The sequence below is a fragment of the Octodon degus genome, unplaced genomic scaffold (genome assembly GCF_000260255.1).
Source record: "Octodon degus isolate 3935 unplaced genomic scaffold, OctDeg1.0 scaffold00025, whole genome shotgun sequence".
In the NCBI taxonomy this organism is placed as follows: domain Eukaryota; kingdom Metazoa; phylum Chordata; class Mammalia; order Rodentia; family Octodontidae; genus Octodon; species Octodon degus.
Window position 1 is genome coordinate 95,120 of NW_004524601.1, and position 23,159 is coordinate 118,278.

The following is a 23,159-nucleotide window of genomic DNA, read 5'->3' on the forward strand; positions in this document are numbered from 1 at the left end:
AGAGCTTCACATACATTTGCTTTTCTGTGTCTTATTAATTGTAATGTTGCTTCCTGTAGGGTGGTATTGTTTGGTTTGGTTTTATTTTCCCTTAGGTAATCAACAACTAAAGGACAAAGAAATAATTTAGAAGTATTTTAATATGAAATTTAGAAATATTTTAATATAAAAAAGCTTTGGTTTTTCGCACTGTTTTTGTTAGCACAACTGATTAGAGCAATTGGAATTGCCATTTATTCCTTTGACTTTTGGTTTGAAAATAACAGGTAATGGTGTTAATTGCACTCTGACTTTCTCCTGAAACTGTGGGATGCATGATTGATTTCCTAGAATTTAAGGCACGGATCTGTATTTCTGTTTATTTCTGCCCATTTCTATTACTATTGCTACAATTTGCAGTGTTTTCAAAATTCCTATCTTATAACTAGGGAAATTATCTTAATCACATCTAGATTATCATATTTTTCTTCTATTTTTACACCTAGAAAAGTAAAATCTGAAGGTTTTGTCTAGTGAAATTTTCTATGCAATATATATTATCAGTATCAAAATGATTAACAGAGTATTTTCCCCTTTACTTTCAGTGATTTCCTAAACAAAAGCCAAGAGCTGTTGCAAGATTTAGCAGACGTGAATGATGAAAGCACTCAATTGATGGAAATACTGAATACTCTTTTTTTCTTGCCAATCAGACGCCTTCATAATTACGCAAAAGTTTTGCTAAAACTTGCTACTTGTTTTGAAGTGGTAAGGTCCAGTATGTACCAGCTTTGGATACTTGGGAAGCCAGGAATCATAGTTTGTTTGGATAAAGCCACCATATGATCTAGAATTTCACTAACTTAATATTAATTTCTTTTTCCTTAGTGAAAAAGGAAAGTATGACCAAGTGAATCTAGTTTGCTGTGCATTCAGTACCCTTTCAGGACCCTATCCAGACCCTATATTCATTTTATGAAACTGTCTACAGTTGAGACCCTGTTTTGACTTCTGCTTATTCAATAGTTGATACAGAGCTGATCCTGAGACCTTCATCTTATTATTTTTTTGTATCTGGAATTGAACTCATGACCTTGTGCATGCCAAACAGGCACTGTGCCCCTGAACTATATCCCTGGCCCTCAAGACCATCTTGGAGATTGTACTACTGTGATTTCATTTTGTTTCTACTCTGTAGGACTCTAGAGAAACCATAATGACCCCTCAGTTCCTTAAACTTTTTAAATCTTGGGCTCTATCCCCTGATCTAGACAGATTCTCTGTCCTACCATGACTCTGGTACTGATAAGAGCTTTCTGCATTAGATCCACCTGAGGCTAGGGAGCTAGCTCAACAGCATAAGTGCCTGGCAAACACAAGGTCCTGAAATCAATCTCTGGTACAAAAAAAAAAAAAAAAAAAAGGCCTGCCTAGATCTACCTATGATCTCATAGTTCTTTTCTTTGGTCTGATTTCAATCTTAACCCAATCAAAATAGTTTTTGCTGAACAGGTTTGAACTGGAAAATAACCAAATACATATAGGTTTCATCTCCATATGGCCTCAACTAATAAAAAAAAAGAACTCTACTGGGTCTATTTAGAATGGTGCGTTGGGTATGATGTACAATTTCCAGGTTGATGAGCCTAATTCTGTGGAATAAACAAAATGACATCAAGGTCCTGTGTGATGATACCCTTTTGTTTCTCATGCTGTCTTGTCCCTGTGTTCCCTGCACTGGTTTGGAATACCTGTATGTAGCTGCCTTGGATATTATAATTCCTTTCTAACCCCATCCTTGTGGAACTTTTCAAGGCTTGGATCCAAATTCATTTCCTCTCAAAAATCAAGTCCATCAAACCTCTTTCTCTTTCATCTTAAGAGCTTGTTATTCTCTCCTCTGTGCTTTGCTGGCACTTAATTTCATTAAATATTTCTTAAATAATTGGAAAAAATGAGTATAAATGACTATAAGAGTTGTGGGCTATATTTCATGACTACAAGAAGTCATTCTTCCATCGTACTTTTTCTTTTTTGAACTGTGTAATTCAGGGCCAACCTTGAACTCACGGCCCTACTCCTGCCTCAGCTTTCCTAGTGCTGGGATTACAGATGTGTGCCACCACACCCAGCTCATTAAGACTCTTGCTTTGAGAAATGTAGTCATTTAAAATCATGCTTGAAAAGAATTAATAAGGATTTTTAAAATTTTCTTCATCTTATTTTCTAATATGACATATACCTCATACATAGCAAAGAAAGGGACTCTGAAACACTTTTGTGACCTCCCTGTCCTGGGTTCTGTGCTATTCTTCCTGCTGATGACTGCCAGTATTTGTCTCTGTCTCTCCCTGAGTTATGTCCACATTTCACATGCCCTGTATGTCACCGAATTTTTATGAAATCAGTCTTCTTCCTTCCCAGCTCCTTTTAATAAATTACTTTTGTTCTCAGGCTCAGATTTTATCCTTTAAGTAAACAGTACATACCTAAATCACACGGAGTCTCTGGATTGTGGATAATTTTTTTATATTCTTTTCCCCTTAATTGGCCCCTAGACATCTCCAGAATATCAGAAACTGCAGGAATCCAGCTCTTGTTACGAGTCTCTTGCTCTCCATCTCGGCAGGAAAAAGAAAGAGGCAGAATACACACTGGGCTTCTGGAAGACCTTTCCTGGAAAAATGACGGTAAGCCTCACCACTGTCATTCATTACCCAGCAACAGCTGCATTTCTGTGAAAACTCATTGCTGTTTTTGTTCCTCCCTCTTGTATAATAGTCATGTTTTAATGACCTCTTTCCTAAAATGGCTAAGGACAGTAAGAATGAGAACTCTAAATATCAATACATGCCTTCTTTTAGGAATCCTCTGAAGACTTGTCATCTTTAGTTTGTTCCTATCTTCTTTTGGGCTGTAATTCTCTGAAGTGTTTGGACCCCATCTAAACAGGTTTAATGCCACACTAAGCTGTGACCTGTTGGTCTTTATTTTTGCCTGTTTTACTTTCTTTTTGCATGTTAACATTCTGATTGTTCATTGTAGTATTTGTTTTTATTTCTAGGATTCCCTGAGGAAGCCAGAGCGCCGACTGCTGTGTGAGAGTAGTAACCGAGCTCTCTCTCTGCAGCATGCAGGCAGATTTTCTGTGAACTGGTTCATTCTCTTTAACGATGCCCTGGTCCACGCTCAGGTAGGTTGAACTCTTGGCTGCATTCCTGACCTTGAAAGAGGTGTCGAAAGGCAGACAGCTGTGATTACTAACTGTAGTCACTGACCTTAGAAGAGGCACTGGAAGGTATACTGCTAAAATCACTATGTCTGTGAGTTGCTTAAGGGTGGGGATGATAAGAAACTAGCTGGGCATGGTGGCGCACAGCTGTGATTGCAGCACTTAGGGGGCTTAGGTGGAGGGTCGCTGGGTTAATGCTGGCCTAGGTTAAAAAGTGAGTTCAAAGCCAGTGCAAAGTACATATGAAACCCTTTCTCAAAAAAAAAGTAATGCATTATTAGGTAATTTTGTCATGTGAACATGAAGTATGCTTACACAAACCTACATATATGTCTACACTGTAGCAGAATCTGTGCTTCTTGGCTGTAAGCTTGTACAGCAGATTACTGTGCTGAGTATACTAAGTTATTGTAGAGGAATTTTTAAGTATTTATATATGTAAACAGGTTTGTTTACAATATCAGTACAAGCACAGGAAATATATTGCACTATGATAGCTATGGTGTCACATTTTCAGCTCTGTTGTAATTTTATTATTGGACCTCTATTATGTGTGTGATTCATCATCGACCAGAATGTCATTATGTGATGCATGACTATATACTATCAGTTTGTGTTTAAAACTGTTACGATTTCTCTGCAAGTATTAAGCAAAAGAGTGTTTTTCTATAGTGTAAGCTCAATTTTAGAGGACTTTGCTTTTCTGGTGCCAGATATAGACTGCAGGGACGCCTGTGTAGTAAGCAAGTGCTCTACCACTGAGCTACACCCCCAGCAGAGACCTTTTTTGTTTTCCAGCTCAAGAATGAGTGTCAGCAAGAAGGGGTCCCTGGCTCAGCTATGTCATGGGACTATATGGCAGAGACAGTGTATTTGTCAGAAACTGGATTTAGCCATCTCAGAGAAATTATTCAGGAGGAGCTCTGAGGCTGGCGTGGGCCAGTAGTATGACAAGCGTGTAGGCAGAGACCCAGGGCTGCATGGGCTTTTGCATACCGGCCTCCTTGTTCTGTTAACAGTTCTCCACACACCATGTCTTCCCACTGGCCACGCTCTGGGTGGAGCCGCTCTCTGAAGAGGCCAGCAGTGTGTGAGTGTGGCTCCTCCTCGAGCCAGCCCCCACCCCATTCCCAATGTCCTTCCTTCCCTGTTCCAGTGTTTGGGGGCTGCCTCCTGCTTTGCACAGCACATGAGACAGTGACGCGGCCAAGTAATAATGAAATAGACTGTTTGGATTATTGTGGGAAATCATGATAGATGCTAGGGTGGCATCTTCATGGCTCACAAAGTGACCAGGTATCCTTTCCCCACTCAGAGACCCATGTTTGGAGCATGAGTATTTGCATTTTTTTGACTTTTGCTCCCCTTGAAATAAATAGGCTGGTTTTCATATATGAGGATTGATACTATACCAACAGGTTGTCGTACTGTCTGGTGTTTATCCTTGTGAACATTTTAGGAATGGCTTGAAGATAACTACACCTGAAGAACAATTCACTCTTCTTTCATCAACACCCCAGGAAAAGGTTAGTACATATAGGGTTTTCTTTCAGTCTTTGGCCTGCCTGTTTCTTCCTTTACTGTAGTAAAGAAGAAAAAATTCTGTTCCTGCTTGACCAATGATCCACAGAAACATTGGGTAAATTTTCATTAAAGCAGAACCGCAGTTTGTTTGTTTTTAAGTAACTTGATTTTAAAGACTTGGCAGTAAATTTCAGAAATGGTTAGTGTTATTCAATAAGGAAAGTATTTGAAGACAGAAAAATTGTTCACACCAAGGAGCATGGTAGGATTCAGAGCAGTATCTGATGAGTTACTACTTTATGTTTACCAGCCTTTACTTTCTGGTCATAGACCAAGTGGCTGCGGGCTCTAAGCCAGGCTGTGGATCAGGCTCTAAGAGGAACAGCTGACCTCCCACCTTATGGAAGTGGCGGCAGCATGCCGAGGCAAGAGCCACCTGTCTCCCGCAGTGCCAAGTACACTTTCTACAAGGACCCCCGCCTGAAGGATGCCACTTACGAGGGGCGCTGGTTGTCAGGAAAGCCTCATGGCAGGTGACAGTATTTAAGACATATCTCTGAGATGAGACAGAGAAAATATTGATTCCAGGAAACAGTAGTTGACATGCATTATTTTTGTTTATGCCTTCCAGAGGGGTGCTGAAGTGGCCTGATGGAAGGGTATATTCTGGCATGTTTAGGAATGGCTTGGAAGATGGGTAAGAAAATTGCTTTTATCAAAGTCCAATTATAAGTTATTTTATGTTCAGAGTTGCTTTGAAAGCAAGCAGTAGCTTTTTGTTCTGTTTTAGATGTGCTTCTCTCCATTTTCCATTTTGAAGACTGAGGGTCTGTGGTCACACTGTTGATAGTATGTCTCTCTTTCCACAAAGGACACAACAATTCCAGTTTTGATAGTTTAAAACTGTTTTGTATTGCAGTGCTGTCTTTCAGAAAAGAAATATTCCAAGTGATATATTTACCTGGTGATACTCTAATAGCATTACTTTTGCATAGGCTTGTCATACTTTCTAACATTATAAGTGGATTTATGTGATGAATTTATGACTGAAGGATTTTGTGTGATGTTAAAAAAGTAAAATGTTTTGCTATGTAAAAAAGATGAAAATTGTGTAGGTGGTTTGTGTGTGATAATATAAACTTCTGTGGTGTCTTTTGATCTCTTGTTAATGGAGTTTTAGAATAAAATTAGCTTTGAGATAATCCATTCCATCCAACCTGTTATCCAGATGAGGAAGCTGGGCATCTGGACTTACCAGGGGATGTGGCTAGTGACAGAAGTAGGTCTAGAACACAGCTCGTCTGCCCTTCATTTGCCTTGGATAGAGCAGTAACTTCTCAGTGTACAAGGCATTCTTCTAAAACTTGTACAATTCAGAAAATAAGTACAGCTTAAACCAAGACCCCATTTATCTCTGTCCTCCTATAGGCGAATCTTTTCTCTGACTTCTTCATTGGAAGACTCACTGGTAGATGCACACAATAGGTGAATGTATGATAAATCTGTTTTCTGATGTATTTTATTTTCCTTGGCAGGTATGGAGAATACAGAATTCCAAATAAGGCTCTGAACAAAGAAGACCATTATGTGGGCCACTGGAAAGAAGGAAAAATGTGTGGTCAAGGAGTCTATAGGTAGTGACATAGGAAAGGTTGGATTGGTGTTGCTTTTTCAAAGAACTTCTAGAGAGTAAATTTTATTATTTTTAATGAGTGAAGATCTGTATAACAGGGCCGGGGAGATGGCTCAGTGGAATAAGCGCTTCCCTGGCAAGCGCAAGGGCCTGAGTTCAATCACCGGTTCCGCCAAAAAAAAAAAAAAGATCTATATAACATCTTTCAAAGAACAACCCCTCACCCAGCCAGTCCAAAGGTGCACAGCTATAATCCCAGCACTCAGGAGGCTGAGGCAGGAAGATTGACATGAGTTCGAGGTCAACCTGAGCTACATAAAGATACCCTATCTCAAAAAACCAACCAAACAGCAACAGAAACAAGTATAATCCCTCATCTATCACAAGATGACAATATTAAGTTACTAAATTTGGTTCTGATTTAAATTGAATATATCACATAAATCATAATTTTCCCCATGTCTTGTCATTGAATTTAATTACCTTCTTTTTTTTTTTGACAAGGTCTCACTACATAGTCCAATTTTACCTTGTACTCCCAATATAGACCTAACTGGTCTCAAACTTGCTGCAGTCCTCGTGCCTCAGCCTCCCGAGTGCTGGGATTACAGGCATGTACCACTTGCCCAGGGAATTTTATTACTTTACTATGAACAAAACTTCATTTTTCCCTCTCCTTGATAATTCATTATTCATTTCCTTATATTTCCTTATAAGGTACTAATGATAGTTTTTCCCATGTCAGTACAAAATACCACCTATGATGTCTTTAACTTCTTAGGTTAATTTATTCAAAAAGCAAAATTTTTTGTTGATGTAAAATAATCACATAAGCAATAATACAGCTACTAGTGAGGCTGAGTACAGTTTTGGATTTCTAGACTCTATAAAGAAGAGCATCAGAACTCAGTGAACAGGTTGCCTTATCCATTCACTCCAACCACAGCTATGCCTCTGGTGAAGTATTTGAAGGCTGTTTCCAAGATAATATGCGCCATGGTCACGGGCTCCTCCGAAGTGGGAAACTGACTTCTTCTTCTCCCAGCATGTTCATCGGCCAGTGGGCAGTGGATAAGAAAGCAGGATATGGTGTCTTTGATGATATCACTAGGTACGGTATTCTGCTTCTGACCTCGGTACATAATGTGAGAGGAAAACTTCCTCTTCAGAAGTAGTGATGCTTTCAACATTTGGCGGCCTGTGCGTGCAAGCCCAGCTACTCTGGAGGCTGAAGCAGGAGATCTGAGCAATCAAGGCTGGCAGTTTAGAGAGACTGTCTCAAGATTAAAAGGTCTGGAATGTGACTCTATGGCCAAGTGCCTGTGCAGTGTACACATGGCCCTGGGTTCCATCCCCACAAACCAAGAAATAAATAAAGGAAAACTTTCCATGAGGAAACTATTTTGGGCATCTTTTACCCCCATTTTCTTGTGGACTAAATAGCAAGTTGCTCATTACAAAGAGTAATTCACAATCCATATCAGTACTGTTTCCCCTAAAGCTTTATATGTGCAAAGGCTTTACTGTCTCAGAGAAGCTACTAATTTCCTGTCATACAAAGAAAAATCTTTAATGTAGTCAGTAGAAAGTGGAAATAAAAGAGAAGGGGTGAGTAAACCCGCAAATATTCACTTTGGGATTATACATAGGATGGATCTAAATACCTTTTGCTTAAATCTTCCTATTAGGGCTGATATTTGTTGCCAGCACTGTTAGTTCCTTTGCCTCCATGCTGGACTGGACCTGCGTGCTTTAGCCTTCTCTCTCCTCTCCCCACCCACCTTACAAAGCACTGCAGCATCCTAAATGTGATTTTAAAGAATTACTGTTATTACTAAACTGTATGATTATTTGACAAGCAGTTTATACTTATTTTATTCTTTTGAGAGTCTGCTATGTAGTTCAGACTAGTGTCAAACTTGCAGTGATCCTCCTGCCTCAGCCTCCCAAGGGCTTGGATTACAAGCATGCACCACCACACTAGGCTTATTCTTTTTTTTTTTATGTATTTGGTACAGAATCTTACTATGCAGCTTGTACTCATAGTGATCCTCCTGTTTTCAGCCTCCCCAGCCCTGGGATTACAGGTGTGCACCACCACGCCCAGACTCAATCCTGGCTCAGCATGCCTCAGGGCAGGGCTGGCACAACATGTGGAATGGGGGATCAAACCCCTATCCCTTCGTTTGCCAAAGCAGGCGCTTAGTCCACTGAGCTATCTCGCCAACCCTGACTTATCTTTTTAACTAGTAAGATTTTCCTGAGTTTGAGTAGGTGACAGTTGAACCTTTGGTGAAAAACCCAGGCTCGGTTGGTTTGAATTTGCAGTTCTCCTCTTCCGCCTTCCAGTGCATGACAAACCATAGTATTGATGCTAAGAAGACATAACTGTAAAATATCTTTGCTGTCATGCTGGAGGAGACAGATTTGACCACTTTAACTAGAAAAATGGAACCAATACTTTAGCCTTGCTGTCACTGGTTTTCTTTTCCTTTTATTTCTGTGCAGAGGAGAAAAGTATATGGGCATGTGGCAAGATGATGCATGTCACGGGAATGGTGTGGTTGTCACCCAGTTTGGACTATACTATGAAGGCAACTTCCACCTTAATAAGATGACGGTGAGTGAAGTATTCGTGTGGAGTTACTGTGGAGGTTTACAGTCCCTCTGCCCCAACTTTCTAAGCCATCCTGTTAATGTGCTGCCTTCTGAGTCCTGTTTTCCCACCTCTGATGGGGGGCTTCGAAGCTCTGTGTTTCGTGTATTGTGGTTTTTGTTTGTTGTCTCCACACAGGGCAATGGGCTTTTACTTTCTGAAGATGATACGCTCTACGAGGGAGAGTTTTCTGATGACTGGACTCTGAATGGAAAGGTTGGAAACTTTGTTTCTTCTCACTCCAATATGTATAGCGCACATTTAGAGTATGTAATGATTACTTTATCGTGGGAAGTTGGTACATGTACACAACACATTTTAATTCTTTTTTCTCTCTTTTTTAAATCCCTCTGCCCCTTCCAACTCTTGGTTTCCTTCCCACTACCAACCTTTTTTTTTTTTTAATGACAGGTTGTCACTAGTAGCCCAGGCTGACCTCGAACTCACAGTAATCCTCCTGTTTCAGCCTTCTGAGTGCTGGGATTATAAGCATGCACCACCATGCCTAGATAAAAGTTCTGTTTTCATCTTTTCCCCCTTTTTTTTTTATTAGTACATGTATATTTACTGAGAACAGCATTTTGTCAGAGCTTTCTTCTACACCTATTGAGATATAGTTTTATTCTTTGTTTTACTGTATTGTATATTATGTCTGTTGCTTTTCTGATAGTAAACCAACCTTCTGTTTCTGTGATAAGTTATATGTAGTCACAGTATATAATGCTTTTTATAGACTGCTGGATTTTCTTTTTTCTTTTTTTTTTTTAATTTTATTTATGTGTGTGTGTGTGTGTGTGTGTGTGTGTGGCCCGCTCAGCCCACCAGGGGGCGGGGCTGGCTGACATGTGGTGCTGGGGGATTGAACCGCGGTCCCTGTGCTTTTTTGCTAAGCTTGTTTTAAGTAGGTGCTTTAGACCTCTGAGCCATCTCACCAGCCCCATGGATTTTCTTTTTTCTAATAAGTGCTCAGCCTGGTCTCAGTCTCTGTTGTTCAAATTATTTTCTTGCCACAGTCTCCTAAGGGCTGGGATTGTATTGCATGTTGTTATACCTAGCTTTACTGGATTTAGTGCTAATAGTTCAGGATTTTTCTCATCTATGTTTATGAAAGATAATAGTCTACATAATGTTTTCCCCCTCAGGATATTTTTTGCACGGTGTGTGCATGCGCATGCGTGTGTGTGTGTGTGTGTGTGTGTGTGTGTATGGAGGGGAGCTAAGGTCAAACCTAGGGCCTTGTGCGTGCTAGGAAGTGCTACTCTCCCTCTGAACTATGTCCCACCTGCTCTCAGTTCCAGATATCAGAATAATATTGGCCAAATAAAATAAGTAGTTTCACTGTGCTCTCTAAATTATTTCTGTTTAGGGTCACACAAGGAAGCTATCAGATAGTTGACCTTTTGTAACTGACTTATTTAGTATTATGGACTGAAGATACATCCATTTACCTACAAATGACTCTAATTTATCCTTTGTGGCTGAGTAATAGTCCATTGTGTATAATTACTACCATTTCTTTAGTCCATTCATTGTTTTTTTGTTTGTTTGTTTTTTGTTTGTTTGTTTGGTGGAACCAACTCAGGCTCTTGTGCTTGCCAGGCAAGCGCTTATTCTAATGAGCCATCTCCCTGGCCCCAGTCCATTCATTGTTTATTGGCATTAACACTCCAAGATTTAGCAATTATAGGTTGCATAAACATGGATATCCATGTCACTGTAATGTTATGTAGTTAGCTCTTGCTGGAAGATACCAAGGGGAGTTATAGCTGGGTCAAAGGGAATTTCTGTTTTTAATATTTTGAGGAATCATCTGACTGATTTCCAAAGTTGTTGTACTAGCTTATATTCCTACCATCAATATAGAGAGTTTCTTTTTCCCCGAATCTTTACCAGCATTTTCTGTTGTTTTGAATCCTTGATGATAGCCTTTCTTTCTGGAGTAAGATGGTATCTCAATGTCGTTTTATTTTTATTTTTTAATTTTTGAGACAGGGTCTTGCTATCCAGTTTAGGCTGGCCTTGAGCTCACTTTGTAGTTCAGGCTGCCTTGAACTCATAACAGTCCTCCTACTTCAGCTTCTCAGATTACAAGCAAGGGCCACCAAACCTAGCTTATCTTTTTGTTTTTTTATTGGTACATTTTAGATATATAATGATCACATTTAGCATAGTAAATTTATATCTGTACATGATATATTTTGATATTTTTTTTCCCATTCCCCTCCCCTGCTTGAATCCTTCTTCCCCTCCTTATTTACTAAGGCTATTTCCAATTTTTTCTTTCTATTGTCTTTTTGTTTTCCTGTCCCTTCATTTATTTCCCATTCCCACCTCTCTGTTGCTCTTCTCATTTGAAAAATTTCTTCTCATTTTCCAATATCTGTTATACATTTTGGTCCTTATGTACACTTTGATTTCTTACACCAGAGAAACAATGTAATATTTAAACATATATGTCTGATTTATTTTCCTTAAGAGTATGGTTTCAAGGAGCATTCATTTAGGTAGAAATATCTTAAGCTTATTCTTCTTTATGACAAAGTAGTACTCCACTGTATAAAAAAACCCACATCTTCTTTATCCATTCACCAGATAATGACCATTTGGGCTGTTTCCACTATTTAGCTATACAAACTGTGTCACTGAAAACATCAGTGCAGGGCTGGCAGTCTAGCCACCTGCTTGGCAAGCACAAGGACCCGGGTTCAGTCCCTGGTACCACGTGCCATGCCAGCCCCAAAACCTCAGAGACACTGTTCTGACCACCAAAACCGGGCCTGGTGCTATATGCCTGTAATCCCAGCACTGGGGAGGCTGAGGAGGATCACTATTGAGTCTGAGCTGTGTAGCAAGACCCTGTACCAAATAAAGAAATAAATGGAAGATTGAAAAATAATGATAAACATCAGCGCATCTTATATCACTGGGGTACAGTGCTTTTGACTCTTTTCAGAAGATATCAAACAGGAGAATAGCTGAGTCAAATGGAGCCTTTGGTTTTAGTCTTTTGAGGAAATATCCACACTGATTTCCATAGTGGTTACACAAGTCTACATTCCCAACAGTAGTGAAAAAGGATTCCTTTTTCCGCACAGCCCCAGCAACTATGTCTTTCTGGAGTGAAATAGAATCTCATTATTGTCTTAATTTATGTCTTTCAAATGACCAGCAGTGTTGAACTCTTTTTTTATATATTTATTTGCCATTTTTCATTAAGAAATGTCACCTGGGAGATGGCTCAGGCCAGGGCAAGTGCAAGGGCCTGAATTCAATGCGCGATTCTGCCCCCCCCAAAAAAAAAAAAAAAGTCTATTCATTTCAGATGCCCGTTTTTTAATTAGGTCTTTAAATTAGGGAGGGTCTGATATTTTTGTTTGTTTGTTTTTGTATATTCTAAATGTAAGTCATTTGAGGACTGTCTGGAAAAACTTTCTTACACTCTTGGATTGTCTCTTCACTCTTTTGGTGATTTCTTTTGCTGTGTGTCATGGTTAGCTTTCTCTTGTTGCTGAGACAAAATACCTAATGCTCAGAATTAACTATGTTAACTCACAGTTACTCAGTTGGCTCCAAGGCAGAGTGGCACATGGCAGAGGGCAACAGTTCATGGCAGTGGAAGACAGCAAAAACAAGAACAAAAGGGGAGGTGGGAAGAAAGAGCCAGCCTCTTTCCCTTATATGCAGGCTGCTTGCTGCAGGGCAAGTGTAGCAGTCATGTCCACAATACCAGCAATAGACCACAAATCAACCACAAACTCTAGAAGCATGTCCATGACTGCATGAGGCTTTGGGAGAACATCTAGACACAAACTGTAACACTGTGCTTAATAAGCTGAGGTCCCAGTTGTTGATTCTTCGTAATATTTCATATGCAGTTGAGGTGTGTTCCTAAAGTTTTTGCCTACATCTATGTCTTCAAGGGTTCTACCTGTTCTCTCTTCCTGCAGATTTATTGTTTTCTGTTTTAATGTTTAGATCTTTGATCTATTTCAATTTTAGTTTAGTGCATAGCAAAAAATATAGGTCTATTTTTATTCTTTGACATGTGGAAAGCCAGTTTTTCCAGTACGATGTATTAAAAAGGCTTTCTTCCAGTAAAGGTGCTTGGTTCCTTTGGCAAAGATACAGTTAATGAGTATGTTTGAAATTGTTTCTGCATTTTATGATCTATTCCAAAGATTCTCAAGTCTGTTTTCTTAGTTCATACCATGCTGGGTCTTTTTGCTTTTTTTTAATTGTGTGTGTGTGTGTGTGTGTGTGTGTGGCCAGCTCAGCCCACCAGGGGGCGGGGCTGGCTGGCATGTGGTGCTGGGGAATTGAACTGCGGTCCCTGTGCTTTGCTAAGCTTGTTCTAAGTAGGTGCTTTAGACCACTGAGCCATCTCACCAGCCCCCCCCCCTTTTTTTTTTAATCATAGTATAATTTCAACTCAGGGAATGTGATGCCCCCCTGTCTTGCTTCTGGTTTCAAGTGAAGATTAAGATTGTTTTCTCTAATTCTGTGAGATATGCTATTGGTATTTTTATCAGGATTGCATTAAATCTGTATAGCAATTTTGAGACCATGACTATTTTTATTACATTGGTTCTTCCTACATAAGAATGAGGGATATGTTTCTATCTTCAGATATCTTCTTTGATCTTCTTTTTAGAGTACTATAATTTTCACTGTAGGTGTCTTGATTATTAGGTTCATTCCTAGGTATTTCATTTTAGAGGGTGCTATTGTGAAACATGTTGTTTCCCTGATTTCTTTCTCAGTGAGTTATTCATCTACAGGAATACTATTGATTTTTGACTGTTGCAGTATCCAACTACACTACTGAATTTGGTGTAATTTTTGGGGTCTTCTATGTAAGGTATCATGTAATCAAATAATAATTTAACTCCTTCCTTTCCTATCCTTATTCCTTTAATTTTTTTCTCTTGTCTAACTGCCCTGGCTGAAATTTCCAGAACTGTATTGAGTAAGAATAGAGACAGTAGACATCCTTATCTTATTCCTGTTTGTAGAACAAAAGCTTGCAGGGTTTTTGTTTTTGTTTTGATATTAGTATGATGTTTGTCATGCATACTGCACTGCTTGGTACATTGTGTCAACTTGAGAACTTTGAAAGTTTAATTAACTGAATAAGCAGAAAGCCCGGGTTCTTGTAAACATCTTTATCCATTGCAAGAGGAGGGCATAGACATTGTGTGAATTCTACCTCCCCATCCCAGGGTGGCCTGCTTATAATATATATAGAGAAAGGCCTGCTAAAAGCTACAGCTGCTGCTTTTCCCTTTGCTCTTTGTTGTTTTCCACCACCAGTAATGGCTGCCCTCTGCCTTGTGCTACTCTGCCTTAGAGCCAGGTAAATATAAGCTAAAACTTCCACTAGCTATAAGCTAAATAAAGCTTTCCTTCCTTAATTTTGGGTGTCAGATATTTTGTCCCAAAAACAAGTTTAAAGGAACCTAAAGAGGCTGGGGAGATAGCTCAGTAGAATAAGTGCTTGCCTGGCAAGTGCAAGGGCCTGAGTTCAATCCCCGGTTCCACCAAAAAAAAAAAAAAAAAAAAGGAAATAAAAAAACTAAAATAAAATTTGCTATCAGGAGTGGGGTTATTTCTGTGACTATATCTGACCATGTTGTTCAAGAGCCTTTAAAAATGGCTTATAAAAAAAAATTTAAAGAAAGGTTTAAAGATGTTGCCTACAAGCAAAGAGCTAGAACACCTTTGGCTGTTCTACATGAGAGATTCTGGTCAGAGCTCAGAAGACCAAAATGCTGATTAAAATCCTGCCTATAAAGACCAGGCTAGAGAGGTTTCTGCTGAAAAAAAAAAGATTAAGTTGGTTGTTGGACTCCACACATATGATGTGTGTTATGGCTTGGCAGAGAGTTTGTCGACATTTTGCTCATATCCAGACACTGCCTGAGACTGAGATTAAGCGTGGTAGACTGGTTAATTTGACAAAATTTCAATGTAGTCAAATGTTGAGGCAGTGTCCTGGATATTGTTGGGGGCTTTTAGTCAGATTTATGTTAAAAATCAAGACCAAAAAACCTAGAAAGATGATTGAAAATGCTGTAAGTTTGGCCAAAAAGAACCAGAAAGGCTGTCAACTACAAAAATGGAGCTGAGATCTCCATTGGTCAAAAAATGAGAGACTAAAAAAGATGTCCTGAGGGCATCACAGGAGGCCACAGGTCTCTGCCCTTTGCAGCCTCAAAACTGCAAGGATGAGGGACTTTGCTCTAAAAAACAATAAAAGCTTCAGCATTCCATGTTCAAAACTGGAGTTGGCTACCATACCAGGTTCCAAAATGGTGGCAGCGGCCATTTCGTGGATGCCAGGTGTGTGTGTGTGTAGAGGGGCTGAGTTGGAGTTTTAGGGGAGCAAGAAGATCCACTGGGCACGTGTGGTTTTGAACCTCCACATTTCTAACCCCGGATCTCGAGATGCATCGTGATTCCTGCCCATTGGACTGTAAGGTTTACGCAGGGAATCTTGGCAATAAGACAAAGCTGGAACGGGCTTTCGGCTATTATGGACCACTTCGGAGTGTGTGGGTTGTTAGAAACCCTCCTGGCTTTGCTTTCATTGAATTTGAGGATCCCTAAGATGCAGCGGATGCTGTCCGAGAGCTAGATGGAACATTATGAACATTATGTGGCTGCCGTGTCAGAGTGGAACTATCCAATGGTGAAAAGAGAAGTTGAAATCGTGGCCCTCCTCCTTCTTGGGGTTGGCGCCCTCGAGATGATTATCGCAGGAGGAGTCCTCCACCTCTCCACAGATCTCCACGAAGGAGAAGTTTCTCTCGCAGCCAGAGCAGGTCTCTTTGTAGAGATAGGAGAAGAGAGAGATCACTGTCTAGGGAGAGAAAACACAAGCCGTCCCGATCCTTCTCTAGGTCTCACAGCCGATCTAGGTCAAATGAAAGGAAATAGAAGATCAGTTTGCAGGAGAAGTGGTGTATAGGAATTAACTTCACCGACGGGAGTATGTACAGAATATCCAAGTTTTGTTTGAGACTTCATAAGCTTGATACGTTTTTAAGATGTTTTAGCTGTTCACCTTTGTGTCTTGGAACAGTGATACAACAATGTAATTCTCTCTGGTTTGAGATGGATCACACAAGGCATGTAATACCAAGAATTGTTACTTTACAGTATTCCCTTAAGCAAAATTAAATTTGCCTTGAACTTTAGTCTTACACAGACTGAAAATAAACCTCTAAGCTCTGCCTAGTTAAAGTGTGATGTTCTAATGTTCCAGAAACAAAACTGGCAAAAATTGAACAAGACCTGTTTCATAGTTGAGATAATAGTGTATAGGTGTGCAACCAGGTACAGAGAAAGGCCACACGCGAAACTAGGTGAGCGTGGTTTTAAAAATGGAACCAGTCTTTATCCTGGGCAGAGGTTTCCTGGCTGATATGGAATCAGGTGAATTTCAAGAGTTCACATCTGCTGGGTCACAGACGTTCCTTCTGTGATGCTGCCTACAAGTACATAGCTGTTTGGATCTTTTATTTGGAAACCTGAGACATCAGAGAATCGGTGTCCTGCCAGGTTAAGGGTACATTGTAGAGCTGAACTTTTGCGTTACTGTGCAAGACTTTTTTTCATGCTGTCATTTGTAATATGTTTTGTGAGACTCTGGGATTAAAATTTTGGTTACAAATTATTTAACTTGGAAGCCTGTTTTTCATTGCAAACTCAAAAATATAGCTTGATACCAAGTCGAGGTATAACATTCCTATTGGAAGCCATACTTATCTTTTCTTGTAAAGTGCTTTTGAATTAATAAAACAGCTTAATTGTGTAATAGTAAAAAAAAAATGGTGGCAGCATAAAAAAAATTGTTCCTCAGAATCAGGGTCAGAGTGCTCAGCAATCCAGAAATTCAACCCCTACAGCCAAAAGAAAAAAAAAAAAAAAAAAGCCTGGTACTGCTTCATCTGGCAACAGAACTTAACATCATCCACATGACAATGGTTTTAGGCATTTACAAAGTGAAAGAGTCCTGAGGTTCAAAAGGCCCGGGAAACCAGTGTGCTCTGAGAAGACAATATATAAAGCTGTGAGTAAAAAGCCTATTCAGTAAAAACCCCAAAAGTTTTAAAAAGCCAAAAACATAGATTGTTTTAAAAAAGCTACAAAAAAGAGCCAGTCCCCCGCAAAAAGCCATAAAAGCTACCAACAAAAGTGCCGTGGAGATAGAGAGCCATATAAAGCTTTTAGAGCTCACAACTCATTACAGATTGCCTCAGATGTTCCACATAAAACTACAAGACTTAATGTTTGCTCTGCTAGATTTTAGACTTGTTTTGGTACCAATGGTTTATATCCTGTTGTATATATACCTTTGAAAATAATAATGCTTATCTTGTGTCTTTAAATATTAAAAGTGTTTAACTTTTTATTTATACAGGGGCTCACAGCTAAGAGTTTGCCTTAGTTCTTAAAAGAGACTTGAGACAGACTTTTCAGCAGTGTTGAAACTGTTAAAAGACTTTAACAACTCCTGGGCCAACAAGATAGTTCAGCAGTCTAACGCACCGGCTTAGGCCAGTGCACAGGGACCATGGTTCGATCCCTGGCACTACATGCCACACTAGCCCCACCCCAGGGGTGGGCTGAGAGGGCCACACACACACCAAAAAAAGATTAACAGCTCTTAAGAGATAGACTAAAATGCCTTTTACATAAGAGATATACGTAAGTCTTTCGGGGTAGGCAGGGACAAAATGTTATGATTCTAAAATAATATAATGGTGATAGACTTAATAGTGATTCTCAATGATAGTTAAACCTGTATTACAGTGTTCCAGTTATATATGTTAATAAACATGTCTATAGACACTGGGCTGTGTGCTGAAGATTAAAAAATAAATACTTAAAAAAATAAAAATAAAGTCCGCATCTTGTACAGCAATTAACCACTAAGAAGAATATATGCAGTGTATTATTTGTTGAAAAATAAAAAAAAAATTTTTAAAAAATAAAAATAAACATGTCTATATACTTAAAAACTGGTTTTTAAAAATGCCTGGTTGTGAAGTTGACATGGGTAGATTATACTGGTTGATACATTTCGTTAAGTTGTGAAGTTTTAAAGTTTAATTAAGTGACTCAACAAAAAACCAGGGTTTGTTCATTCTTACTTTATAAACATCCTCATCCTGTATAAGAGGAAGGCATAGACATCGTATAGGTCCTGCTCCCAACCCCAGGGTAGCCTGCTTCTGCTACAGCTGCTGCCTCGCACTTTGCTCTTTGTTGTTTCCCACTGCCTGTAATGGCTGCCCTCCGCCTTATGCTACTCCGCCTTAGAGCCAGCTAAACATAAACTAAAACTGCCACTAACTATAAGTTGAATAAGCCTTTGCTTCCTTAATTTTGGGAGTCAGATATTTTGTCCCAACAACAAATGGAAAATAAATAAAACAGAAACCATCTATTCCAATTTTCTGTAGGGTTTTTACCATTGATGTTTTATTTTAAAATCATTAGTGGGACCTTGTCAAACATTTTTTCTGCATCTAGTGAGATGATCATATGGTTTTTTCCCTTGGCTCTATAAATGTGTATTACGTTTATTGATTTGCATTTATCCCTGGAATGAATCTTACTTGGTCCTGGTGTGTAATATTCTTGATTATTTGCTGTATTCTGTTTGCCAGTGTCTTACTGAGGATTTTCGCATCTGTGTTCATTGGGGAGATTGAACTACAGTCATCTTTTTTCAGTTGGGTCTTTCTCTGGTTTTGGTATCAGAGTACTCCTTGATTCTGGGAATGAATTTGAAAGTATTGCTTCCTTTTCCGTTTCATTATGGAGTTTGAGAAGTGGGGCAGTAAGTCTTCTCTAAATTTCTTGTAGAGTTCAACAGTAACTTCCATCTGAGCCTGGGCTTTTCTTTGTTGGTAGATTTTTTTTCTTTTAATTTTTAAAAATGTTTGTTTTGGGGGCTGGGGAGATAGCTCAGTAGAATAAGTGCTTGCCTGGCAAGCTCAGGGCCTGAGTTCAATCCCCAGTTTTGCAAAAAAAAAAAAAAAAAAGTTTGTTTGTTTGTTTATTTATTTATTTGGTACAGCTCAGACTCATATCGATCCTCCTGTCTCAGCCTGCCGAGCACTCGAATTACAGGCGTGCACTACCATGCCCAGTTTCAATGACTCTCGCAATGGGCCTGGGGTTCCAGGACTGTAGGGATCAAACCCAGGTCCTTGCTCTTGCCAGGCAGGCACTTAGACTGCCAAGCTATCTCCCCAGCCCCTGTTGGTAGATTTTTAATTATATCTTCCATTTTTATATTGGTTTATTAAGAATTTTTATATCTTCTTGATTCTGCTTTGGTAATTCATATGTATCTAGGAATCTGTTTCTTCTGTTTTCTATTTTACTAGAATACAGGCTCTTGAAGTAAATATTGATGATTCTTAATTTCTGCATTATCTGTTGTGATTTCACCGTTTTCATCCTTAATTGCATGGATTTGAGTCTTCCCTCTTTTTGATAAGGTTGGCTAAGAGCTTTTCAGTTTTATTTAACCTTTCAAAGAACTAACTCTTCAGTTCATTGATTCTTTATAGTGTTTTCTTGGTCTCCATTGCATTAATTTGTGCTCTAGTTTTTATTATTTTTCCTCTCCCATGAGCTTTGGGATCATGACTTGCTCTTTCTGGAAGCTCGAGGTTCAACATTAGGTCGCAAAAAAAAAAAAAAAAAAATTAGGTCACTTATTTGGGCTTTCTCTTTTTCTGACACATATACCACTATAAATGTCTCACATAGGTCTGATTTTATTGTGTCCCATAAGTTCTGGTATGTTGTGTTGGCATTATCATTTAATTGTAGAAACTGTCTAATTTTTTCTTTGATTTCATCAGTGACCTATTGATTGTTCAGGAGGATGTTATTTAATTTCAACATTATGAAGTTCTTGTGATGTACTACATTTATTGATTTGTCTGTGTTGAACCATTTTTGCATCCCTAGGATGAAACTAAATCAGCCATAACGTATGATCTTTTTAGTGATTCATTATATCCTGTTAGCAAGTATATTTTTGAGGATGTATCTTTTAGCATGTGTGTTTATTTCAAAAATTGGAGCATAGTTTTCTTTTTATTTATTTATTTATTTTTAGCTCTGGAAATCATACTTGGGGCCTTGCACTTGCCAGACAGGTGCTTGTGCCACTGGTTTTTGGTTTTTAATTTTTCAAAATCTTCTATTGGTATGGGGTCTAGCTACTCAGCTTGGACTCATAGTGGTCCTCCTGTCTCAGCCTCCCCAGCGCTGGGATTACAGACATGCGCCACCATGCCCGGTTTTGGTGGCCGGCATGGTGCACTCAGGGTTTCATGGCAGGCACAGCATGCATTACTTAGGGTTGAACCCAGGTCCTTGCGCTTGCCAGGCAGGTACTTAGACCACTGAGCTATTTTCCTTCCCTTTCAAATTTATGGAAGAGTTTGAGTAATATTGATATAAATTCTTTCCTAAAGTTCTTATAAGGTAAAATTTAGCAGTGCAGTTACTCAATCAGGTACTCAGTTTTTCTTAGTTAAGATTTTTTTTTTAATGTTTCACTTTTTTATTTTAAGGAGAATAAAAAAGAATTTTAAAAACATTAGAAATAATACAGAATTTCAAAAAACAAGATGATAAGAATTCGACAATGGTTTGTTATATTACATATTGTTGTCTTCAAAGTAGTTGTTCAGATTACTAGCTATAAGCATGTAAAATTGGTCAAAAAATATTAAGCATTAACTGTTCCTTTCAATAAACCAATAGAAATTAATAGAACAGGGGCCGGGGAGATGGCTCAGTGGAATAAGTGCTTCCCTGGCAAGCACAAGGGTCTGAGTTCAATCCCTAGTTCCACCAAAAAAAAAATTAATAGAACAACTATCTTAGCTATTATGTGTGTGTGTGTGTGTGTGTGTGTGTGTGTGTGTACACACACATATATTTTTTTCTCTTCCTTTCTTTTTATTGTCCTTTCCTTTATCCTAGTTATTATTTCCTTTTGAGCAGTTTTTTTTTTTTTCACTTTCACAATATCTATTATACCTATCAGGGAGGCTTGCCAAATAGCTTAGTTGTTAAAAACACTGCTTGAGCAAATGCAGTCGGGCGCATAGGACCACAGTTCGATCCTCAGCTCCACAAGCCACACCAGACCCACCCTTAAGGCAGCCTGAACTAGCTAAAAAAATAAAAATAAAAATAAAAAAACATATTATACCTTTCAAATTTTATTTACTCTTTCAAGTTCTTACACTCAAGAGACAATATAATGATTATGCATGCAAGTATGATTTATTTCACTTATGAATTGCTTATGAGTCACTCTAGTTGCTTCCATTTACCTATAAAAACTTCGAGTTTATCTTTCTTTATAATGGAGTAGTACTCCATTTAATAAAAATACCATCTCTTTTTTTTTTTATCCATTCCCCAGTTGATGGTGTTTTGTTTTGTTTTTTTGGTGGAACCGGGGGTTGAACTCAGACCCTTGTGCTTGCCAAGGAAGCACTTATTCCACTAAGCCATCTCTCCGGCCCCAATGTTAAGATTTTTTTGCAGATTACCTCTTTGGTAAGTTGTTAGGACTTTTATCACTCATTTTATTGCCTGTTATTGGGCTATGTACATAGGTTTTTATATCTTCTTGGTTTACTTTTAATAATATTTGTCTGACAATCTATACCTTTTTTTAGTTCTCCAACTTACTGAAATATAATTTATCTTCAAAGTAATTACTGTTCTCTAGATTTTATTTTATTTATTTATTTGTGTGTGTGTGTGTGTGTGTGTGTGTGGCCAGCTCAGCCCACCAGGGGGCGGGGCTGGCTGGCATGTGGTGCTGGGGATTGAACCACAGTCCCTGTGCTTTGCTAAGCTTGTTCTAAGTAGGTGCTTTAGACCACTGAGCCATCTCACTAGCCCCTGTTCTCTAGATCTTGATGGCTTTCATTTTGACATCATATTTTTCATTTCTAATTGCATTGATTTGAGTTTTTTCTTCATTATATTTGGATACGGGCTCATCTATTTTTTTCATCCATTCAGAGAACTGACTCTGATTCATTGATTCTTTGTATTTTTTATAGTCTCAGTTTCATTAATCTCTTCTCAGATATTTATCATCTCCTTTCCTGTACCAGTTTTTTTTATTTGGATTGCTCTTTTTGTTCTAGAACCTTGAGGTACACTGTTACATTATTTGAGATTACTGGGGTTTTGAAATGGACATTCACAGGTGTATGCAGTCCTTCCATCTTAGGGCCTCTTTCTTATGGCTCTGTGTTCTTTTCTCTTGTTGTTTTGTTTTTGTTTTTCAAGACAGGACCTCATTATGTAGTTCAAGTTAGCCTGGAATTCACTTTGTAGCCCTGGCTGGCCTAGAACTCAGCAGTGATCCTCCTGCCTCAGCCTCCCAAGAGCTGGAATAGCAGGCATGTGCCACCCTGGTAGTATGTCTAGAGGTTCTATAGTATGTTGTACTGGGAGTGTCATTTGATCCTAGGAACTTTAATTTCTTTCTTGATTTCTTCCACAACCAATTGATTATTCAGGTGTGTATTTTTTTAACCTCATGTATTTGCATAATTTCTCTGATTTTTTTTTGCCATTGATTTCTAGTTTCACTGCTCTGTAATCTGATTATATATATAATTATTTTTTAAACTCTTTTTTATTTACATAAACATGCTTTATGGCCTAAGATGTGATCTCTTTTGTAGAAAGTAGTGTGTTGCTGAGAAAAATATATTCTGGTGTTGGGTGGAATACTCTGTAGATATCTGTTAAGTCTATTTGTTTGAATGTGTGGTTTATCTCTGATATTTCTTTCTTAGTTTTGTTTTTTTGTTTTGTTTTTCTAGTTGACCTATTTGTGATAGTGGGATATTAAAGTCCCCAAATACGATCTTGTTGGTGTTTCTTTGGTCTTGGTTATCCAGGGTTATTTGTGTTTTGAAGTTGGGTGTGCTGGCATTTAGTGCATAATATATTTACAGTTGTCTCTTCCTGTTGAATGTTGCCTTTATCAGTGTGTTGTGACTTTCTTTGTCTCTTCTGATGAGTTCTGGTTTGGGGTCTATTTGTCTGAAGATAGGATGACTATT

The 23,159-nt window shown here is 38.7% G+C and overlaps 1 protein-coding gene and 1 pseudogene across 5 annotated transcripts in view; both read left to right on the forward strand.

The window, feature by feature from the left end:
- Positions 1-23,159, forward strand: part of Als2 (ALS2, alsin Rho guanine nucleotide exchange factor) — a 98,461-nt gene that overhangs the window by 57,439 nt on the left and 17,863 nt on the right. For all 5 annotated transcript variants that reach the window (XM_023712317.1, XM_004628593.3, XM_023712318.1 and 2 more), the window contains 11 exons: positions 585-747; positions 2,538-2,669; positions 3,044-3,172; positions 4,231-4,301; positions 4,671-4,737; positions 5,066-5,268; positions 5,367-5,432; positions 6,271-6,369; positions 7,315-7,479; positions 8,877-8,988; positions 9,163-9,240. In XM_023712317.1, coding sequence (XP_023568085.1) covers positions 585-747; positions 2,538-2,669; positions 3,044-3,172; positions 4,231-4,301; positions 4,671-4,737; positions 5,066-5,268; positions 5,367-5,432; positions 6,271-6,369; positions 7,315-7,479; positions 8,877-8,988; positions 9,163-9,240 — 1,285 coding nt within the window. The remainder of the gene's footprint in view (positions 1-584; positions 748-2,537; positions 2,670-3,043; positions 3,173-4,230; positions 4,302-4,670; positions 4,738-5,065; positions 5,269-5,366; positions 5,433-6,270; positions 6,370-7,314; positions 7,480-8,876; positions 8,989-9,162; positions 9,241-23,159) is intronic.
- Positions 15,415-16,122, forward strand: LOC101567573 (annotated as a pseudogene).